Here is a 24,948-nt window from a genome sequence, read left to right on the forward strand (position 1 = left end):
AAAAAAAAATGAGCAGGTCCGGCAGCATCTGTGGTGAGGGAAAAAGAGTTAACATTTTAGATTGATGACCCCTTGATTAGCTCTTGGCTTCCTGACCCCTTTATTAGCTCATGACTTGCAAATCTCAAACATTTTCTATTTATATTTCAGACTTCCAGCATTTGCATTATTTTAGTTTTCAGTTATTGTGCAGTTACTGTTTTTTTAATGTTTGTATTTACATTTTAACTCTTCGCCACTTTTTTTTACCAACAATTTACAAAAAGTTGAATTAAAACCTTAAAACTGCCTCAATATTTTCATTTCCACTTACCGACAATGACTTCTACAGCTGCTATTGAGTCATCATCCCAATCTAGCTCCTCCTGTTTGTCATCCGTAGCTTCCTTTGAACCCGTCTTGATTGGATAGAATTGCTTCCATTCTTCTATCAGTTTAAGAGTGGGAGGATCAGACAGCTTGAATGACTGACCTGTCAGTGTACCATTTAATCCAAAGGGGCTGAGGATCACTGGAAGATTCAAAATATGTTGACAATACAAGTTAGCTATGATTAAAACTCAACCAATGGATTGTAAATATCCATCATTAAATAAAAGTAATCTCTGTGGAATGTGTTGAGGCTCAGCAAGAGGGGAAGAATATGAATCAAAATTAACAAAATTACATTAGTGCAAAAGACCAAAAGATCATTAAAAAAAGTAGTTTTTAAATAGTATCTTCTGGTAGAGCTGCTGCCTCAACACCACAGACAATGGTTGGATCCTGACCTCAGGTGCTCTCAGTGTGGAGTTTGCACTTTCTCTCTGTGACTGGGTGGGTTTCCTCCAGGTGGGCTGGATTCCTCCCACATCCAAAGTCATGCGGGTTTGTAGGTTAATTGGCCTCTAAGTCACCTCTAGGTAAATTTCCCCCAATGTGTAGGGAGTGAATAAGGAAGTGGGATAACATAGAACTAGTGCAAACAGGGACTCGATGGCCGGTGTGGACTCAGCGTGCCGAAGGGCCTGTTTCCACGCTGCATTTCCCAATCAACCAAATAAAGCACAGGATATTTTGCAAAATGAACAAGGAAATTTATATCTCAGTTCTCTGGGAGTCAGATTGACAACTTTATGCCAATTAAGAGTGTAAATTGTTTGGAAAAACCTCTCATGCATACTTTTAATTATATTTTCATGCATACTTAGAGTGATATCTATCAGCAAGTAACTCAAACAAAAAAAGCACTTTTTGTGGAATAGTGGTTAAATATTCAAGTACATCATAATACAGGGCCATGAGAGCAACCAAAGACACAAGTTAACTTTTGATTCACTTAAAAGAAATGTGTTTTTTTAATACACATTTTCTTCACTGACAACCTTAAGATTAATTTCCTTACTACTTGTTCATGGAGCCCATCACTACCAAGACTACACTAAAAATACCCTAATGGGAGTTATCGACAGGCCCCCAAACAGTAGCCTCGACATAGGGTGCAAGTTGAATCAAGAGCTAAAATTGGCATGTCGCAGATGTAATGTTACGGTGGTTATGGGAGATTTCAACATGCAGGTAGACTGGGAAAATCAGGTTGGTAATGGACCCCAGGAAAGAGAGTTTGTGGAGTGCCTCCAAGATGGATTCTTAGAACAGCTTGAACTGGAGCCTACCAGGGAGAAGGCAATTCTGGATTTAGTGTTGGGTAATGAACCTGATCTGATAAGGGGACTCAAGGTAAAAGAGCCATTAGGAGGCAGTGATCATAATATGATACGTTTTACTCTACAAATTGAGAGGGAGAAGGGAAAATCGGAAGTGTCAGTATAGCAAAGGGGATTACAGAGGCATGAGGCAGGAGCTGGCCAGATTTGACTGGAAGAAGGCCCTCGCAGGGAAGACGGTGGAACAGCAATGGCAGATATCCCTGGGAATAATGCAGAAGTTGCAGGATCAATTTATCCCAAAGAGGAGGAAAGATTCTAAGGGGAGTAAGAGGCCCCTTACTAAGGGGAGTAAGAGGTTGACAAGGGAAGTCAAGGATAGCATAAAAATAAAAGAGAAGTATAACATAGCAAAGAAGAGTGGGAAGCCAGAGGATTGGGCTCTTTTAAAGAGCAACAGAAGTTAACTAAAAAGGCAATAGGGGGAGAAAAGATAAGGTACGAGGGTATGCTAGCCAATAATATAAAGGAGGATAGTAAAAGCTTTTTTAGGTATGTGAAGAGGAAAAAAAAATAGTCAAGGCAAATGTGGGTCCCTTGAAGACAGAAGCAGGGGAATTTATTATGGGGAACAAGGGAAATGGCAGATGAGTTGAACCGGTACTTTGGATCTGTCTTCACTAAGGAAGATACAAACAATCTCCCAGATGTTCTAGTGGCCAGAGATCCTAGGGTGATGGAGGAACTGAAGGAAATTCACATTAGGCAGGAAATGGTGTTGGGTAGACTGATGGGACTGAAGGCTGATAAACCCCCAGGGCCTGATGGTCTGCATCCCAGGGTACTTGTGGTGGCTCTAGAAATCGTGGACGCATTGGTGATCATTTTCCAATATTCTATAGATTCAGGATCAGTTCCTGTGGATTGGAGGGTAGCTGATGTTATCCCACTTTTTAAGAAAGGAGGGAGAGAGAAAACGGAAAATCATAGACCAGTTAGTCTGACATCAGTGGTGGGGAAGATGCTGGAGTCAATTATAAAAGACGAAATTGCAGAGCATTTGGATAGCAGTAACAGGATTGTTCCAAGTCAGCATTACGAAGGGGAAATAATGCTTGACTAATCTTCTGGAATTTCTTGAGGATGTAACTAGGAAAATTGACAGGGGAGAGCCGGTGGATATGGTGTACCTCGACTTTCAGAAAGCCTTCGACAAGGTCCCACATAGGAGAATAGTGGGCAAAATTAGAGCACATGGTATTGGGGGTAGGGTCCTGGCATGGATAGAAAATTGGTTGGCAGACAGAAAGCAAAGAGTGTGGATAAATGGGTCCCTTTCAGAATGGCAGGCAGTGACTAGTGGGATGCCGCAAGGCTCGGTGCTGAGACCGCAGCTATTTACAATATACATTAATGACTTGGATGAAGGGATTAAAAGTACCATTAGCAAATTTGCAGATGATACAAAGCTGGGTGGTAGTGTGAACAGTGAGGAAGATGCTATGAGGTGCAGGGTGACTTGGACAGGTTGTGTGAGTGGGCGGATGCATGGCAGATGCAGTTTAATGTGGATAAGTGTGAGGTTATCCACTTTGGTGGTAAGAATAGGAAGGCAGATTATTATCCGAATGGTATCAAGTTAGGAAAAGGGGACATACAAAGAGATCTGGGTGTCCTGGTGCATCAGTCACTGAAAGGAAGCATGCAGGTACAACAGGCAGTGAAGAAAGCCAATGGAATGTTGGCCTTCATAACAAGAGGAGTTGAGTATAGGAGCAAAGAGGTCCTTCTGCAGTTGTACAGGGCCCTAGTGAGACTGCACCTGGAGTACGGTGTGCAGTTTTGGTCTCCAAATTTGAGGAAGGATATTCTTGCTATTGAGGGCATGCAGCGTAGGTTTACTAGGTTAATTCCCCGAATGGTGGGACTGTCATATGTTGAAAGACTAGAGCGACTAGGCTTGTATACACTGGAATTTAGAAGGATGAGAGGGGATCTTATCGAAACATAAGATTATTAAGGGGTTAGACACGTTAGAGGCAGGAAACATGTTCCCAATGTTGGGGGAGTCCAGAACCAGGGGCCACAGTTTAAGAATAAGGGGGAGGCCATTTAGAACGGAGATGAGGAAAAACTTTTTCAGTCAGAGAGTTGTAAACCTGTGGAATTCTCTGCCTCAGAAGGCAGTGGAGGCCATTCTCTAAATGCATTCAAGAGAGAGCTAGATAAAGCTCTTAAGGATAGCAGAGTCGGGGGTATGGGGAGAAGGCAGGAACAGGATACTGATTGAGAATGATCAGCCATGATCCCATTGAATGGTGGTGTTGGCTCGAAGGACCGAATGGCCTATCTCCTGCACCTATTGTCTACACAAAGGTGCTTTCAAATCAAGATCATTCACATCAGGAAGAAGCGGAACGTTTGTCAAACTCTATGTGAGATTAGAAAGACTGCAATCTCCTTGCCTACATCGTTTGGCAATGGATTTGGCATCTTCATTCAGTAACATTTGACCCAGCCAAGTATTGTTTCTTTTCTATTATCCCCAAATATACAAGAACCACTCCTTCAAATTCTGCTAGAAGCATGCTTTTCCTACCTTGGAAGGGATTGGAGGATCCTTGGGCAGCAGTAACATGCTCTTCACTCAGACGGTATACTGGTTGGTGCTGGTTTATTTCAACACTGGTACAGACTTTACTATCCCCATGCAAGAAAAACATGAAGGAACAGGACAAGTGCTCACTAGAAAAGGGAAATAAAGACAACAGTTAACTCTGAACTAATTCAACAATATCAAATATAGTAACCAAAAAGAATAAGTCTCGTCTATATTCAGATTTCCACATAACATTTAAACACTATTAATTATAGAAAGTGACCCATTGTTGCTCACCTCCTGCCGGCAGCTCCAGGCCTCTTTCTACCGCTTGTGTAAATTTCAGGTATTGACCAAGGTGAGATTCAACATTGTTCCCTCCTTGTGTTTTTTTTAAATAAGAGACTTTTGGTAAAATGGGACCAGGTCAGTTTTAGCTTTGCTTGCTTATTGTCACATGTACCAAGGTACAGTGAAAAGCTTTGTTTTGCACACTATCCAATTAAATCAGATAATACATTGAAGCCAAACTCAAAAACAATAAGTAGTGCAAAGGAAAATAAACATAGGAGAATATGGTTCTCAGCATTATAGCACACTAGTTTCAAAGGCAAAGTCCAATGTTCACAATGAGGTAGAGAGGAATCGGGACTGTAGCTTATGGAAGGACGGTTCAAAAGTCTGATAACAGATGGGAAGATGATATTCCTGCATCTGATGGTGCAAGCTTTCAAGCTTCTGTATCTTGTGCCTGATAGGAGTTGGGAGAAGGAGGAATGGCCGAGATGGGAAAGGTTTTTGATTATAAGAAAATAACTGCAGATGCTGGTACAAATCGATTTATTCACAAAATGTTGGAGTAACTCAGCAGGTCAGGCAGCATCTCGGGAGAGAAGGAATGGGTGACGTTTCGGGTCGAGACCCTTCTTCTGACTGAAGTCTGAAGAAGGGTCTCGACCCGAAACGTCACCCATTCCTTCTCTCGCGAGATGCTGCCTGACCTGCTGAGTTACTCCAGCATTTTGTGAATAAAAAGGTCTTTGATTATGTTGGCTACTTTCCCGAAGCAGCATAAAGCCTACATGGTGGTGAATCTGGTTTGTTTGATGGACTGGGCTACATTCACAACTCTCTGCAATGCCTTGCGGTCTTGAGTAGAGCTGTGATGCAAACAAGCTGTGATCCTACCTGACAGTATGCTTTCTATGGTACACCTGAAGAAATTTGTAAGAGTCATTGGTGGCATGCCGAATTTCCTCTGTCTCCTGAGGAAATAGAGGCATCGGTGTGCCTTCTTGGCTATTGCCTTAATATGGTTGGTCCACGATAGATTATTGGTAATATTGATGCCAAGAAACTTGAATCTCTTAACCACTTCCACTTAGGCATCATTAATGCTGTTGGGGCATGTACTCCATATGCTTTCTGCATTCAAGTCTTTTACCCAGAGTAGGAGAATCAAGAACCAGAGGATAAAATTTAAGGTCAGAGAGTAAAAATTTAGTAGGAACCTGAGGAGCGACTTTTTCATACAGTAGAGGGTGGTGGGTATATGGAGTGAGCTGCCAGAGGAAGTAGTTGAGGCAGGTGCTATAAGACATTTGAACAGGTAAATGGATAGGAAAGTTTTAGAGAGATATTGACCAAACTTAGGCAGGTGGGAGCAGCGTAAATGGGGCACCATGGTCGTAATGGGCAAGTTGGCCTGAAGAGCTATTTCTGTGCTGTCTGACTCAATGACTCCAAGTCGATAACTAGCCCCTTCCTCTTGCTGACAATGAGTGAGAGGCTGTTGTCCTGACACCATGTTACTAAGTTCACGATCTTTCTTTCTGTGCTGTCATGTAATTGTTCGTGATCCGGCCCAGCACAGTGGTGTCATCTGCAGACCTATAGATGGAGTTAGATCTGAATTTGGCCTCACAATCATCAGTGTATAGGGTGTACAATTGGGGACTGAGATGCATCCTTGCTGGACACCAGTGTTGAGAATTATCGTAGTCGAGGTGTTATCACCTATCCTCACTGATTGTGGTTAGTGGGTCAGAGAGTCGAGGGTCCAGTGGCAGGTGTGCGCTGACTCCTGTGTCCAGGAGTTTGGAGATGAGTTAACTTGTTTTACTCTACTCTTGAAAGCAAAGGGGCACAACTCACATACAGTAACCAATGTGCTACCACTAATAGTGTGAATGCTCTTAAAAATTTACCAGTTGGGATTTTAAGCCTCAATAATGAACTGGCAAATAGTCAGGATGGTTAAAACATTAGTGCTACTGCTTCGCTGGCATATTCGAGATAGCCTCCAGGCACCACAGCGAGTCCACAATGAGAAAATATAACGTAATGTGGTTAGGCTTTTTTTCCCCTTTAAAAAACACCCTAACCAGATGGCAACAGAATGCTCAAAACAGAGAATCAGCAGAACACAGGTAGCACTCATTAACAGTTCCTCACAACTGCAGGGGCTGCTGCTGGCTTGAAGCCGAAAAGTATGGCCAGCAATCCTGTACTCATTACATTACTCCGAGACATATTTTATTTAGTATACCATTAGAGGAAAACCTTGGAACATCATTAAATTCCATTACAGTATTGAGAGTTAGGGATTTATGATTGCTATTATTGTTCACATAATTGCAGCAAATGTAGAATTCCTACTTCCTAATAAGAGAATTTAAGACAAATTACACTTCAGTGCTGCCAATTGTGGTTATCAAATCAGATATGCGTTTCATGATTAAAGTAAAAAATGATAACACAAATGAAATTTTAAACACATTTTTGCTATTAGATAAAGCCCATTAAAGTAATGGCAACCAAATTCATATAATCAAAATTACTCAAAATGTTGGAATGTCAAATGTAACTAAAGAGAAAGATTTGCTCAAATATACATGACCCCTCAAAATATATTAATTGATGAGGTCTATTCCAACACCTCCACACCCCAATCAGTAATTGGATACAAAGCATAAATGAGACTAATATTCTATCCGAATATAAGAAATACAACAACACAATCAATGTCTGGAATCATATTTTATCTGCAAGCACCTAGCTAGCTGCCATAATGCCATCAGTCCAGATAAAAGTCAGACAGACAAAAAGGCGACAGACAACACACAGAAGGGTTTCTAGCTCTTACTGATAATCGAGTCCCTCGCAATTTAACAGCATAGGCTGTCAGAACATATTATCAATACTTCAATATAAAATGAACTACAAACAAGTTCCATTAATCTGCTGACTCAGTCCAATGAGGAGAAAAAAAAATCACAGGGGGAAAAAAGTGATCAAAATTTTAAATACGCAGAAAGGATTTCAGGTAAAGGGTGGCTTGTGGTAATAGATTTTTTTTAAAAGACAACATCTTGAATATAAAACAATCTGGACCACATTGGCATTGCTGCAGAAAACTAACTGAACAGTGCACTCCATTTTAATAAATCCAGAACAGTACTGTGACTTATCTTCACAAAAGCTGAAGTGTATAAAACAGATGGTAGAAAAAGTAGAAAGGCAGAGTATTTTTTTACATGACAAAAATTTTTAAACGTTGGTGTTCAGTGAGACCTAGGTTTCTTGGATGTGAATTACTGAATATTAACGTGCTAAATTCTCAACCAATCGGGGTGGAAATGGCATATTAGCATTTATTGCAAAACAGTTTGAGTACAACAGTAGGTATATATTGCTGAAAGTATATACAGATCTGGTGAGATCATATCTGGAATACTCTGTACAGGTCCGGTTTTGCTACGCAAGAAGGAATATACTTGCAATAGGCAGGTCTGCAGAGAAGGCTCACTAATCAATTCTTGGAATAGGGGAGGGGAGGGCAGCATTGTCTAAGAAAGTGTAGAGGAAGCAGGGAGTCTGCAGAAGGACTTGGACAGGTTGGGAGAGTGGGCAAAGAAATGGCCGATGGAAATGGCAGTGTCACGAGGTGTGCAGCCATTCTCTTTGGTAGTAGGAATAAAGGCATAAACTATTTTCTAAATGAGGGGAGGATTTAAAAAATCAGAGGTGGAAAGGGATTTGGGAATGCTGGTGCAGGCTTCCCAAAAGGTTCATTTGCAAGTTGAATCGGTAGTAAGGAAGCCAAATGCAATGTTAGCAGTCACTTTGAGGGAACTAGAATATAATAATAATAATAATAATAATAATAATAAGCATTTATTTTATATAGCGCCTTACCAGAAGCTCAAAGCTCTTTACAAAAACAATCATAACATAAAAACAAACAGACAAACTATCCTAACGGAGAAGCGGTGAATAAACAGCGCCAGCGTCCTCTCACGTCAGGGTCCGGCAGTATACAACACAAAGCACAGGACACATAGATACAATTTATAACACAAACAGCCATCACAGTGATTGCTCCAGGCACACCCTCACTGTGATGGAAGGCAAAGAAAAGTCTTATCTCCTCCTCATCCTTCTCCCGTGGTGCCACGAGGTGATCGAGGCTCCCAACTTTTTGAAGCCCCCACCGATGGAAAGTCCCAGGGCCGAGCCGAGCAGGCCGATGAAGGTCCTGAGCCCCCACTGGGCGATGGAAAGTGCCGCGGCCAGGCCACGCAGGGCGATGAAGGTCCTGCGGGCGGGTCGATCGTACCTCGCGCTCCGGGGCGGTCGAAGCTGCTACGGCTGGAGCTCCCGAAAGCCGGCCGCCAGCCAGGGACCTGCCGTAGCCTCCGAGATGGTAAGTCCAGGCCCTGCGACCGGAGTCTTCAAGGTCGATCCCAGTTGGAGGCCGCCGACTCCACGATGTTAGGCCGTAGCGCGAACGGAGACACGACACGGTAAAGGTCGCATCTCCGTTGAGGAGGAGATTAGAAAAAAGGTTTCCCCCACCCCCCCCCCACATACACAAAGTTAAAAATAGAACAAAACGTACATTAAATGATGACAATAGACAAAAAACAAAAAAAAAGACAGAGAGACTGCCGGTGAGCCGCAGCTGCAGAACACCGGACTGAGGCTTTATAAGGCACTGGTCAGACCACATTTGGAGTATCACAAGCAGTTTTGGGCCCCATATCTGAGGAGGGATGCACTGGCTTTGGAGAGGGTCTATAGGAGGTTTATAAGATTGAACCCGGTGATGGTACGGTACGGCACGGTAGCGCAGCGGTAGAGTTGCTGCTTTACAGCGAATGCAGCGCCGGAGACTCAGGTTCGATCCTGACTACGGGTGCTGCACTGTAAGGAGTTTGTACGTTCTCCCCGTGACCTGGGTGGGTTTTCTCCGAGATCTTCGGTTTCCTCCCACACTCCAAAGACGTACAGGTATGTAGGTTAATTGGCTGGGTAAATGTAAAATGTAAAAATTGTCCCTAGTGGGTGTAGGATAGTGTTAATGTACGGGGATCACTGGGCGGCACGGACTTGGAGGGCCGAAAAGGCCTGTTTCCGGCTGTATATATATGATATAATATGATATGATTGGGATTTACTCACTGGAATTTAGAAGGATGAAGGGGGATCTCATTGAAACTTACCACATAATGAAAGGCCTGGATAGAGTGGATGTGGAAAGGATGTTTCCACTAGTGGGAGAGTTTAGGGCCAGAGGGCACAGCCTCAGAAAAGGGCATACCTTTAGAAATGAGATGAGGAAGAATTTATTTAGCCAGAGGGTGTGAATCTGTGGAATTCATTGCCACAGGTGGTTGTGGAGGCAAAGTCTTTGGGTATTTTCAAAGCATAGATTGTCAGGTTCTTGATTAGTAAGGGCGTCTAAGGTTACAGGGAGAATGGGGTTGAGAGAGAATGATAGATCATTCATGATTGAATGGTAGAGTAGACTCAATAGGCCAAATGACCTAATTCTGCTCCTATGACTTATGAAAAAGACCAGGTGGATTAGGATTCTACTCATGTTTAGAAAACAATTTAGAAGCAATAAGTGATCTCATTGAAAGCCTACGGGTTTTGATGTGAAGTCGATGCTTACCCTGATGGGTTATGAACAGTTCACAAGTACAGAACCCTGCCGTAACCTGGGAAAGTCTAAACAAATAGCATATTTTTCTCCAGACAAATGCACTTTACTGAAAATTCTTGTTTATTGACCAGCATTGAACAGATCAACTTTTTGGTTCAGCATGACTATTAACTATTTGTGAATTGAATGGCATTAACTAGTGCAATTGCTTAATTACTGTAAAGAGTTTGCATTATGAACAGTTAAGTACAGTGTAAGAGTCACTTCCTCAAAGGCAACTATGCAACCAGTTACTGCAGCACATCTAAAATACAGTTTACTGCACATAGGATATCAAAAGTCAATGCCTGCCATTTAGAGACAACTAATCAGCTGAAATTCCGCACACAAATATATTTGAAACAAAATGCATTTACAAAATCCATTCACTTTGTAATGATAAAGGAAACATCAACTGGGCAAAACAGTATTCCCAAAATAATCTTTTAAACTGTTCAAAGCTAATAAAGTTAGTGTCTAGAAGCAGGGCTACAAAGATCATTAGCACAGTTTGCCAATAAAATGTTATATTACCAGCTTTAGATGTTTAAATTATGCAGGTTTATTGGGGCTTCGGGCAAAATGTATATTGCAATGGTTTTTAAAACAAACATTGAAATTTGACTACACTTAAAAAGTGTTTTGTTGAATGTTAAATGGGTCAATGGTGACTTGCTTCACTCTAGTCCAAAACACAAAGTGCCGGAGGAACTCAGCGAGTAAAGGGCCTGTCCCACTTAGGCGATTTTTTAGGCGACAGCCGGCGACTGTCAAAGTCGAAGCAGGTCGCCGAAATTTTCTTTTACCCGACGACAATGACCACGACAATGCTGAGTCAGGTCGAGATTACAACGTCTTCAGAAACATCGCAAAATTCCCACGCTGTCAATGCTTCTCCGGCGACCTAATTTTCGCTGAAATCACTGACAAGTCAGTAAGTACTTGAGAGTTATGAACTATAACATCTTGTATGGGTTACTTAAAAAACAAGCATCACTGTAACAAGGCATAAACTGGATTTACTTCCAGTTTACTAATAGCTGTATTAAAAAAATTAATTTAAAAAGTGGTTAAGTGGATTTTTGTGAAAAGTGTGTGGGCATTCTTTGAAAATGTACGGGAGATGCATCTGGTTTCTGGGTTGCATATCTGGGTTGGGAGCCCACTTTAAATGTAATGGCTGATGGCCATAAACATCGCGAAATTCCCACGCTTACCTGACCGTCAAACTGTCGCCTCCAATCTACCTGTCAAATGTCCTGACGGTAAATAAATTGCCTAAACACAAGCATTTTATGATATTTTGAAATTACTTTACTTATTTTAATATTATGTGCTTCTAAATGCATCGAAGAGAACCTAGCAAACCTGGGGGCGGTATGCGACAACAGCGCCCGCAATAAGCAACGATACGTGGCGACAAGCCAGTTGTCGCCGGGAAATTTCACTCCGGATGATTTCTCAGCGACGCGCTGAGATCCACTACGATTCTTGGAAGACTCCTCACGATCATGCCCGCGACACCCGGCGAACTGTCGGCCACAGCATAGTCGCCAGCAGTCGCCATATAATCGCCTAAAGTAGGACAGGCCCTTTAGGAAGCACCTGTGGAAGGTTGATGTCTTAGGTCGGGACTCTAGTTCAGTGGTTTCTGAAGTGCCTGAGGAGTCCAGCAGAGGTAGGCAGGTTGCCAGGCTTAGACGTTTCAATTTTGGAGACTTTAGGAATTAATCACCTTTCCCAACATTCCATTTAGATTACCCATAGGGATTCCTGAACTAATGAGGATGCAACATTGTTCTTAAATTGTGGCTATGAAAACATTTCTGAAGATTTACTATGACCTCCTGGAAATCTCTTTTCTTGTTTTGAAAATACTATCAAGGGATTTAAGAATCAATCACTTGGGGGTGGACTTACAGATTCACATGTAGACCCAATGAGGGAAGAAAAGCAGATTTCCTCTCTTGAATGGTTAGTAAATCAGATGGATTTCTACAATAGCCCAGAAATGTTGAACTCTGGTCTCTGGATTCCAAATCTGATAACTTTTGCCCCTCACCACGACATTTCTTGTTGAGACATTTATTCATTTGTCTTACTGTTAGTGCTACTTGCATTCAGATGAAGATGCTTTAATCTGTCTTTTGCACTACTTATCCTAACATAGAATATATATTGCAGGTGCATTCTTATGTTTGTATGCTCTATTGCTTCGTGTCCCAGTTATCATTTGCATTTCACTATGCTGCATGTTCCACTTGTCCATCAAATTTCTAAATTTCAGCTCATCTGAACCACGCCCCAACTATTTAGTTTAAAACACCAAACAGTTCTAATTATTCAATTCACCAAGGCACAGAAAGAACACAGAACTTGCTGTGTGATGTGGATGGAATTCAGGGGGGAGGGGGGAGAATAGAATCAAAGAAAAGGTGATCTTATAGAGGTGTATAAAATCATAAGAGGAATAGATCGGGTAGAGTCTCTTGCCCAGAGAAGGAGAAGCTAGGACCAGAGGACATAGGTTTAAGGTGAAGGGGGAAAGATTTAATAGAATGGACGGCACAGTGGCGCAGCAGTAGAGTTGCTTCCTTACAGTTCTTGCAGTGCCGGAGACCCAGGTTCGATCCCAACTACGGGCGCAGTCTGTACGGAGTTTGTACGTTCTCCTCTGGGATTTCTCTGAGATCTTTGGTTTCCTCCCACACTCCAAAGACATACAGGTTTGTAGATTAATTGGCTTGGTATATTTGTAAATTACCCCTAGTGTGTGTAAGATAGCTTTAATGTGGGGGGGATCGCTGGTCGGTGCGAACGGTGGGCCGAAGGGCCTGTTTCCGCGTTGTATCTCTAAACTAAACTAAGGAATCTAAGGGGTAACTTTTGCACACAAAGGGTGGTGGGTGTATAGAAGAAGCTGCCAGAGGAAGTAGTTGAGGCTGGGACTATCCTAACCTTTATGAAGCAGTTAAGACAGGTACATGGATAGCACAGGTTTGGAGGGATACGGACCAAACACAGGCAGGTCGAACTAATGTAGCTGGAACATGTTGGCCGGTGTGGGCAAGTTGGGGCAAAGGGCCTGTTTCCACACTGTATCACTCTATGACTTTAAAACAACCAACTTAACCTGGTGCCTAAAATCCCTCGCACCTCCAATATTCTGTTGATTTTCCCCTGCATCACTCAAGGATGTTCACATTATTCCCGAAAAATGGTGATCACAGCTGAACACAATGGTCTAATCATGGCTAAATTAGAACTTTATGAAAGTGCAGCATCATTTCCCTGCTTTTAAACATGATACCATTAACATCCGAGACTTCCTCACAACTTCCAAATGTCCCACCACCTTCAAAGACCAACGCTCACAAACTCAATATTGCCACTCTTTATCGTTTCTTGGACTTGGACTACTTACAGCAGACATTTCAGGATGCAGCTGACACTTCTCTGCATTAAATTCCATTTGTCCTTTCTGTGAGCCCATATCCTGCTGCAGGACATTGATATCATACAGTTTGTCACACATCCACATTGGGCGGCACGGTAGCGCAGCGGTAGAGTTGCTGCTTTACAGCGAATGCAGCGCCGGAGACTCAGGTTCGATCCTGACTACGGGTGCTGCACTGTAAGGAGTTTGTACGTTCTCCCCGTGACCTGCGTGGGTTTTCTCCGAGATCTTCGGTTTCCTCCCACACTCCAAAGACGTACAGGTATGTAGGTTAATTGGCTGGGTAAATGTAAAAATTGTCCCTAGTGGGTGTAGTAGGATAGTGTTAATGTGCGGGGATCACTGGGCGGCACGGACTTGGTGGGCCGAAAAGGCCTGTTTCCGGCTGTATATGATATGATATGATGATATGATATGATATGATATCATAGTTTGTTACACATCCACATTCAGCATCATTGGCAAATCTAAATACAGTGCACTCAGAAAGTATTCAGACCACTTCACCTTTTCCACATTTTGTTACGTTATAGCCTTATTTTAAAATAGATTAAATTATTTTTTTATCATCAATCTACACACAATAAAAAAAGCAAAAACAGGTGTTTAGAAAATTTTGCAAAGTAATTAAAAATAACTGAAATGTCACATTTACATATGTATTCAGATCCATTATTCAGTGCTTTGTTGAGGCACCTTTGGCAGCGATTACAGCCTCAAGTCTTCTTGGGTCTGACGCTACAAACGTGGCACACCTGTATTTGGATAATTTCTCCCATTCTTCTCTCAAGCTCTGTCAGGTTGGATGGGGAGCATCGATGCACAGCTATTTTCAGGTCCCTCCAGAGATGTTCGATCGGGTTCAAGTCCGGGCTTTGGCTGGCCATTCAAGGACATTCACAGACTTGGCACGAATCCACTCCTGCGTTGTCTTGGCTGTGTGCTTACGATCGTTGTCCTGTTGGACGGTGAACGTCCGCCCCAGTCTGAGTTCCAGAACGCTCTGGAGCAGGTTTTCATCAAGGATCTCTCTGTACTTTGCTCCGTTCATTTTTCCCTCGATCCTGACTAGTCTCCCAGTTCCTGCCGCTGAAAAACATCCCCACAGCATGATGCTGCCACCACCATGCTTTACCGTAGGTATGGTATTGGCCAGGTGATGAGCAGTGCCTGGTTTCCTCCGGACGTGACGCTACGCATTCAGGCCAAAGAGTTCAATCTTGGTTTCATCCGACACAGAGAATCTTGTTTCTCATGGTCTGAGTCCTGTGGGCTGTCATGTCCCTTTTACTAAGGAGTAGCTTCAGTCTGGCCACTCTACCATGAAGGCCTGATTGGTGGAGTGCTGCAGATATAGTTGTCCTTCTGGAAGGTTCCCCCATCTTCACAGAGGAACTCTGGAGCTCTGTCAGAGTGACCATTGGGTTCTTGGTCACCTCCCTGACCAAGGCCCTTCGCCCCCGATTGCTTAGTTTGGCCGGGCGGCCAGCACTATGAAGTGTCCTGGTGGTTCCAAAGTTCATCCATTTAAGAATGACGGAGGCCGCTGTGCTCTTCGGGATCTGCAATGCTGCAGAAATTGTTTTATACCCTTCCCCAGATATGTGTCTCGACACAATCCTGTCTCGAAGGTCTAAGGACAATCCCTTCGTCTTCATGGCTTGGTTTTTGCTCTGACATGCAGTCAACTGTGGGACCTTATATAGACGGGTGTGTGCCTTTCCAAATCATGCCCAATCAATTTAATTTACCACTGGTCGACTCCAATCAAGTTGTAGAAACATCAAGGATAATCAATGGAAACAGGATGAACCTTAGCTCAATTTTGTGTGTCATAGCAAAGGGTCTGAATACTTATGTAAATGTGATATTTCAGTTATTTCTTTCTAATTACTTTGCAAAAATTTCTAAACACCTGTTTTCACTTCTTCATTCTGGGGTATTGTGTGGAGATTGATGATAAAAAAAAAAGAATTTAATCCATTTTTAAATAAGGCTGTAAAATAATAAAATGGAGAAAAAGTGAAGGGGTCTGAATACTTTCTGAATGCACTGTACATTTTGACTCCCCCCCCCCCCCCCTCCCCCATTTCCAAATCACACACAACTTTACCATTCGAAAGTCTGAAAAACAACCCATTTACGACAACGTGTTTTTTCCCATCCTTAAGCATTGTTTTAATCAAATCCAAGCTGGTCTATAAGCCTCAATTAACCGCCACAGTTCAAAAATTTTGACAAACTCTTCTATAAATGTATACTAGTTGTCTTTTCTAAAATTCCATACATTTCTGGAGCAGTTCCCATAGATTTGCAAGAACAAATATAAACCCTCTAAGGCGGGGAGGGAAAACTAGGAATTACAGACGAGATTGCCTGACATCAATTATAGGGAAAATACTGCAATCTATTAAGTGCTAACAGAGTATTTGAAAAATAGGATCGCTTTAACCTGTTGGAATTTGAGGTCATGTCTAACAGAGGAGATAAAAACAAACCAGTTGATGTGGTCTATTTGGATTTCAAAGGCATTCAATAAGGTCCCATGAAAAGAGAAGAAACAAAATTTAGAGTTCACACCGTTATGGGCAATATCATTGCAGGGGGAAAGGAGGATTGGTTAACAGACAGAAATGATTGTGATTTTCTGGACAGGCTGCAACCGGTGGAGTGCTGTGGGGAATTGGTGCTGAAGTCCCAAACGTTCACAATCTGTATCAAGGATTGCAAAAAGATCTGTGTCATACATATGTTAACTGATGAGAATTCTAGAAACCAGTAGGCTAAGAGGAGGATACATTGAGTTTGAGCAGGTACAAGGGAAATACAATATGAAGTGAAAAAATAATGTCATCAACTTTGGTATCAAAACCCAAGGCAATTTTTCTTAAAAATAGTGAGAGATTGGAAGGTAGTAATGTTCAGTATGACTTGGAGGTCCTTGTACACAAATCATTGAAAGTAAATATGCTGGTTCAGCAAGCAGTTAGGAAAGTACAGATTAGATTGGCCTCGACTGCAAATAGATCGGAGAGAGAAGTTTAGAACCGAGATACAATACGATAGAACTTTATTTATCCCAGGGGGAAATTGGTACCGAGCCCTGTGTGACTGCATCGGCAATATGATGTATAATTGTGGTCTTTCTACCAAAGGATATACTTGTGCACATACTTCCCCACTGTATGTGCAGTGAATTTTCACCAGATTGATTTCAGCAAAGGTAGATTTGTCCCGATGGGAGATTACGCTGGCTGGTTCTATCATCTCTAGAGTAAAAACAAGAGGTGATTTCATTTAAATGTAGATGCTCCTCAACATGCCCTGCTTCAACCTATGATATTTTGACTTTACGATGGTGCAAAAGCGATACTCAGTAGAAACCGTATTTCAAATTTTGAATCACAATCATTTCTGTCTGTTAACCAATCCTCCTTTCCCCCTGCAATGATATTGCCCATAACGGGCTAGCAATAGGCATTTTCAACTTACGATATTTTCGATTTATGATGGGTTTATCGGGACTTAACCCCATCGCAAGTCAAGGAGCACCTGTACTAAATTCTCTCATGTTGTAATGGGTATATGCAAAGCCAATGTTACTCCAACAGAATTCATTTCGAACTCCAAGTCAGAGGCTTGAAATAAGGAATCATTCATCCATAACAGATGAGAATCTTTGGAATTCACCTCAAGGCCACTGTGGAGATTCAGTTGCTGTATATATTCAAGACAGATCAATATATTTTTAGATACTAAAGGAATCAACAATATGAGGGTTTTTTAACATGGTCATACAGAATGAGAGCAGGCACAAGAGGCCAAATGGCCCATTCATGCTTCGATTTCATAAATTCACTGTTAAACTGACTACCCTATTACTACTCGGATTTTCCCAATGACCTTTGGATAAGGGTGCGTTATTTGTCACTTTCTAATCCATTGCCATCTTCAGCACGCTACCCTGCATGACATTCCCCACCCTACATCTAAGACTGGAAGATTATGGCAAACTTGCTATCTCCACTATTTACTTAGCAACTTGGGAACACGCCATCCAGATTATCAATTTAGCCACCAAGCACCAGCAGCGTTTTCAATGCATGCTGCCTATTAATTTCTAGTTTTAGAACCAAGTTTGGTGCCTCAAGTACAAAAATGTACTAGTCCCCCTGCAAGCACAGTTGGCCAACATAATGATCAATGTCAAAGATCAGAAATATCATCCAGTGGATTTTTGGCGAAAGTTCACAGACCTCAATTGGGGAGGAGATGTGAACTCTGCCTCAGGGGAAATAATGTATTTGCAACTTCTAGTTAAGTGAATGGTGCTGTTAAAAACAGGATTTAACAGGGAAGTTCGTAAAATTACCCAGGCATTTTACGCACTACAGGTGCTCCTCAACTTACGATGGGGTTACGTTCCGATAAACCAATTGTAAACCGAAAATATTGTAAGTCGAAATGTATTTAATACACCTGATCATGTGGCCGGAAGCGAGCTGCGGCTCGTTGCCGTTGCCCAGCGTTTGCACCATCGTAAAGTCGAAATATCGTAAGTCGAAGCATCATAAGTCGGGAAGCATCTGTATACCTATGTGTCCAGATATACAAGGGCAGGGCAGCTGGCTGAGGCCTTCGAGCATGGTTCGTGCCTATAGTCAGAATGTAGTATAAATTGGTGTTTGAAGTCTTATTTACAACAGAAATCTTAAACCTGAGCATCCAAACTTCACGTAGTATTCCAAATGATTCAAACAAATTTATGACAGCCAGCTGTAAATGAAGCTAGATTTATGCTTACCTAACTGAATGATCCTTGAGCTTGTGCCTTTATCCACTAACCTACGACACTCACCAAGAGAGGGACAAGTGGCCTGAAAGAAGCAGCTGAGCCCTGCTTTTAAAATTAAATGATCGCCACTTGTTTAACTCTGGGTCAATTTTGCTTTGCGATTTTAATACCAAGGCATTCTAACAATTTTTTGAGTGGGTTCGGGCAATGGTAGCAGTGGAAATGCATCTGTTCTTCAATTCCAATAGCTCATAGGCAAATATTTTATTAAATCTTGACAGCGTTGGACTTTTGAGTGTGCAATCTGCATGTTCAAATGCTGATTATGCAATCCTTTTGTAACTGCACAAGAAAGGAATGGTGATCAGAAGTGATGACATTTAGCTTGTGTTGCAGATGGTTTGAAATCAGATCTGTTAAAGTGCTGGATAAACTCAAGAGAATTTAGTAGCTTGGTCACATGATAGTCCCTCAGAATAACATGTCCCAGAAGAGGCCGCGGGGAGATAAAATCAGCACTTTAGACCACAGCAATTCTTCCTTAAAAACAGCAGCACATTCATTTTCCTCAATCTCAAGGGGTCAAGAGGGAGTTGTGAGCAAAGAGTGTTAAAAATTCAGTTTTTCAATCACCGCTTTAGTAAAAGCAATTTGTAAATTACTAACAGGGGAATATGATGAATTGACATGTTATACCCACACACCCCTAGTGAATTCAATGCATTACTCATTTTGAATTGCAATATGGACCTAGGAAATGGTGGACCACAGAAACAAGATGTCTTGCTATTTAGCTGTTGTGGAATAGCATGCAAACATGTTTCACCAGTACAAGCAGGAACAATGCCAATAAGTTGTTTCACTGAATTGTGCATTGTTCTGTTCTTATTTGTTTCAGTAATATATTCTGGCAGCATTATCAATACAATATGGCTAAACAGTTATAACCTTTAGTGTCATTAGTATATGTATATTTTTCCTCCTCTAAAATCCTTCATTCCCAGACCTACCTGATATACTCATTCACCAACAGTAGCTTACTCTCCATTACCACCATTACAATATAACTCACAATACATGTGAGCTACTTTCTACTACTGTGAATAAATGTGAGCTCCAGAATAAAATTCAGGTTGTAAACCTGATTCAGGTTGTAAACAGTATTACATCTTCAGATAAAAATCAATTGATAACCTGGGAGATGCAAAATCCCAAGAGAGGAAAAGTCATTTTCAAAGTCTAAATCAAAACATTACGTACATTTAAAATGTGAACAATCTTACCTATAATCATAGAACATTCAGGTGGTGCATAGGCAAAAGCTTGCTAAGTCTAACTTAGAAAGTACTAGGCCAAAGTCATAAACTTGCACTTGTACAATAGCTTTTTGGTTAATCTGCACAACAACACCTTTACCAGAATGAGGTCTTAGATTACATGCCAGTTCTAACCAGGGAGAGGTTAAGAGTGCAAATATACTAGGAAATTTCAAAGACATAGCCCTGCAACTATGTCCAACGTGGAATCTGAGTACAAAAGTTGAGACAATTCATCCAGATTCTAAGTTCACGACTTCCATATTTTGGCAGCACAGAGTGCAAGCTCCAAACTTGCTTCTACATACCAGTTAAAAAGTGAACCAATATAGCTGTCATTTAAAACAAACAATTAGGATTTAATTATTTTATTAAACTGACTAAAATTTTGCAGTTGTGAAATCGAAACTTGTAGTGGTCAGGATGTCTCATTGGTAAATTAATTTTCCCAAATGGCAAGAGGCCAGACCATCCATAACCCCACTTCAATTCAAGCTAACATCCAATTACATGATCGATCCCAAAAAGTTCCCATCTAAACCACTTGCTATTCCCATTGATTAGTGGGAAAATATTAATTTCTTTTCTTGTTGAAATAAAAATAAAAGTGTTAAAAGCTGTCGTACGTCATTTGAAATTTTCCAAACCAAGTGAGTCAAATATGATGCAAATAAACTCCTTTACCCAAGGGCTTAACCTACAAATGGGTTAGGCCAGTAATGTATTCATTATTGCTTGTCGTCAATGCCAAGCTAAACCAGTACATATTTAACATTTTGTAATAGGCCAGGAATGGTTCAAGTTCATCTCCAAAATTTAAGAGGTGTCCAAAAACAATTCAGCAATAATTGTCATTGATCAATTTAACCCATATGTGCACAGGCTCTTTTCCACCACAAGCATTTGAACACGATTTCTTCTAATAATACGAAAACAGTTCTCCATCAGCTTTTGTTCTATCTAGAAGTTCAAAATATTGTTACACTGGTATCATTAAAAAAAACCCCAATTGTTTTATGATTTTTCAGATCTTACATAACTTCAGAGTACAAAACTGTATTCCCCACAACACCATTCCTCTTTCCTGTAAAGTTTCAAATATATTTCAAATTTCTGCTGCCAGATAATGTCAAAATGAGCTTTATTTCTTGATCTAGCATCTAATAACATTATAATTAACCAAGGATCTAACATAATTGGCAAGAAGAACCAATGTACAAGAAATAAAATCACAGATCATCTCAGACACTTCTGTTAGTAACCACGACGATTTTGTACGACTCAGATTCATGTGGAATCATTAGTTAGTGAAGACGATTGGATTTATATGTCGTTAAAGTGAAACCCAACAATTCTGAAGAATGGCCTTAAACCTGAAATATTAATTATGTTTCTCTTCTCAGATGCACCCGACCTACTGAGCATTTCCAACAAAAAATCAGTTATTCTTAGAATTCAAAACATGAGAATAATTTAAGTTAATTTGGAACATGCACACGAATGGCCCAGACCCGAAACATCACCTCTCCATGTTCTCCAGAGATGCTGCTTAACCCGCTGTTACTCCAGCAGTTTGTTTCTTTTATGGTAAATCAACATCTGTTTATTGCGATTGCAAGTTTTCTTAAAGCAGTTTAGTCATAAATCTTCTTAATCATCTAATCAATGTGGCCAAAGTGAACAGCAGCTATTTAAGTTATAAACAAAACTGAAGATTTTCTTAACTAGTGCTGTCCCTAAAACACAACCATGAACAGTTGCAACTTTGTTTTGTACATCTAAACAAATTCACAACAGTTGTGCCCACGGTGGAAATAAATTAGCAGACCATAATGACCGCCTAGCCATAATGAAATAATTTGTTTCCTTGGTTGCTGTGCCTTGGCATCATACTTGAATAACCATTTTATATCCCTTCATCTAACGTTGGTTCACATTATATAAACACTGCTGAGAAACCCAAGAAAGTTCATTTAATAGCTTACAGCAACCATAACATATGAGGGGCTTAATCAATAAACAAAGGTAAATGTATAACTTAGTATTGCATCAGTTACTCAAAAAGCTGCAATCTAAGTACTTCACCAATGTATTCAAGTTTAAATATCAGCAAAATTTGAAAAGATTAATTTTTAATAGGATACAACTGGGGTCAATCTTACAAACTAATCAAAAAACAGATATACTAAAAATGCTGGTAAATTAAAATGAAAAAAATAGAAATACTCAATGTTTCAGATTGACGTTGCTACATCAAAACCATGAACACAAGGATGTTTCAAATTGCAGACAAGTGGAAAGTTTGAGAGAACAAAAACAATGTTTGTGATAGAGAAGAGATCAAGAAAAACTGTTGCAAAGAATGGTGTTGCCAGCTGATAAGGAGTTATTGATTCCAGATGATCAGTCTGGAGTGGATGTAAATACATGAATAAGTAAGAGAATGCCAATGTTACAATTGAGAGATGCAGAAGACTATATTTGATGGAAATTCATAGGTCCCGACCATTTATCAAAAGCAGCCAGTTCCAATAAAAATCAATTGATAAATTCAGCTACATTCGATAACCATTGGTGAGTCCAGAAAGCTACAAAGTATCCAAATGGAAGACTGTATCCTAAAGATATCAAGTTAGGAGGTTAAGTAGCTACTGTAATTTCCCCTTAGTGTGCAAATGGGAGGTCAATGGTCAGCAGAGTCTCAGGGACGCTAAAGTGCCTTCTTCCATGCTGCATCATTCCATTACAATGACTAGATGCTATCACTCAAGCTACTTTGCACTTCATTGGATCAACATAAAAGCCAAAGGCACAGGTATCAAATTGGAACTGGGATACACAATTAATGCAACAGATAACCACCGCCACTCAACTGAACTTGCTCTCACACGGACCAACTCCTTTGTCCTAAATCAAAAGATGTGATTACTGGTACCCACATAGGTCCGAGTTATGCCTGCCATTGTTTCAAAGTTATTTAGGGCCCCCTTCATAGCTCTATTTCCAGTATTTTTATAGCTGTTTATATACTGATTCCTGCTCACATACTGAAGTCATAAAGTTCATCACTTTTGCTGCTAATTTCCATTTGGCTCTTGTAGTTAATTTCAGACTCTTCCCCTCTCCCGACTCCTCTATTTCCAACTCAGGGGATGCTTGTGTCCAATATCCATTGTAAGCTCAGATTCCTACAAATATCTTATCTTCCTCCCATCTTACTTTCTCCAAGAACACCATTGGACCTTCCCCAATGACACATTCCACACAGTCATAGAGCTATACAGCATGGAAACATGCCCGCTAGCCTACCTTGTCCATGTCAACCAAGTCGTTTTGGGCTGGCCCCATTTGCCTGCAGTTGGCCTATAGCCTCCAAAGACCTTCCTATGCATTCATATATCTAAATGTCGTCATTTTCTAAATACATGATTGTATCTGCTTCTGTAGCTTTCTCTTACACCATGTATTCTTGGATCTTTGTTTTTTCCTTAACCATAGCATCCAGTCTGTGCTATTTCTGGCATTTTTGCTTTCCCTTGCTCTTCCCTACAGAAAATACATTCCATTGTCCTCCTGTTCCACCTCACCAGCTTCCACCTTCAACAAGATACCAAAGCCGATACATCTTGAGGGTCTCGACCCAAAACGTCACCCATTCCTTCTCTCCAGAGATGCTGCCTGTCCCACTGAGTTTCTCCAGCATTTTGTGCCTATCTTCAGTTTAAACATCAGCTTCAGCTTCAGCATCTGCAGCTCCTTCCTACACATCTTTCCCTCCTCTTTCTCAGCATTCATAGATTAATAATTATACAGCATGATTCAATACCCAGTCCCCACCCAGGACATTTTCCCATGCAAATCATAGAAAATGCAACATGCTCGTTTACCTCTTCAAACTATTAAGAAACCCAAAAACCTCTTCCGAGTTAAGCAGCAATTCACTTGTACAAATATAGTGTACTGCATTTAATGTTAGCAATATGCTCACCTCTACAATGGAGAAATCAAACACAGATTATTTCAAGTTCTGACGATTGCCTTCATCCTGAAACATTAATTCTATTCATTTCTACAAATGCAACCTTCCTGCTAGCCATTTTCAGTCCATCTTGAGTCCATTGTACATTATTCATTTTAATGGTCCCAGGTGAAATGCACAAAGAAGTCATAATGTGAATCGGAATTCTTGAATATGAAACCAAGAGATTGGCCAGCTAAATTCCAACAGTTCTTATTTAGGGAGAAGAGTGCAAGAGTAGACCCACGGGTCACAAAGCTGAAGTGGCAACATTAGGATCCAAAAAAACACACATGCAACTGTGTATTTCCTAATATTAGAAACTACATCCATTCCGTCATTTCAAAAGACAATAATTAAGCAAGTCGCCAATGATGGAATATTACACAACTTGTACAGTTTAAGGCTTGGAGACACAATGAACTGTAAATACTGGAATCGTAAGCAATTCACAATGTACTAGAGAAACTCAGCAGGTCAGGCAGTTTCTGTGAAGAGAATGGATAGGCAATGTTTCAGGGCAGGAATCTTCGTCAGACTGGAGAAGCGTCCCGGTCTAACACCGCCTATGCATTCCCTACACAGATGCTGCCTGACACACTGAATTCCTCCAGCACTTTGTGTAGTTTAAACCTTATTAGCAAAAGTTTCTAAATGTATACAACAAAGGTCAAACTTGAGATTGACATGCCCCACAGTTTTAATCACACCAATGAGAGCTAACCCCAAGCAACAAACTTAAGTTCCAGAAACTAACAAATGACTTCAACTCGCCAAATTGTTAACTATTATAATTTCAGCAATAGTCAAGCAACTTAAAACATATCAATTACATTTTCAAACATCAAGATTCCACAGGAGGTGCACAAAACTTCTACAGTGACCATATTTACCTTTTGTTCACTGGTTTCTCATCCTTTTCATATGGTTTAACAAACCATTTTCCAATCCGCACAAAGTTTCTATTCAACAAACACCTATCGGAAAGAAAAGGAACAAGGTCAACAACCATTGAACTGAACAGTGAAATACCTTAAAAGCATTTCAATTGGTCAAAATGATTTTAAATGACTTTCTGGAATAAAATACAAACTAGAAATTATGACCATGTTTGGAGAAGGATCCTAG

At 40.8% G+C, this 24,948-nt stretch overlaps 1 protein-coding gene across 2 annotated transcripts in view; it reads right to left on the reverse strand.

The window, feature by feature from the left end:
• Window positions 1-24,948, reverse strand: part of med13a (mediator complex subunit 13a) — a 149,793-nt gene that overhangs the window by 74,223 nt on the left and 50,622 nt on the right. For both annotated transcript variants that reach the window (XM_078422084.1, XM_078422083.1), the window contains exons 4-6: window positions 24,714-24,797; window positions 4,246-4,391; window positions 314-511 (exon numbers count right to left, since the gene is read on the reverse strand). In XM_078422084.1, coding sequence (XP_078278210.1) covers window positions 314-511; window positions 4,246-4,391; window positions 24,714-24,797 — 428 coding nt within the window. The remainder of the gene's footprint in view (window positions 1-313; window positions 512-4,245; window positions 4,392-24,713; window positions 24,798-24,948) is intronic.

The sequence above is a fragment of the Rhinoraja longicauda genome, chromosome 26 (assembly GCF_053455715.1).
Source record: "Rhinoraja longicauda isolate Sanriku21f chromosome 26, sRhiLon1.1, whole genome shotgun sequence".
Taxonomy (NCBI): domain Eukaryota; kingdom Metazoa; phylum Chordata; class Chondrichthyes; order Rajiformes; family Arhynchobatidae; genus Rhinoraja; species Rhinoraja longicauda.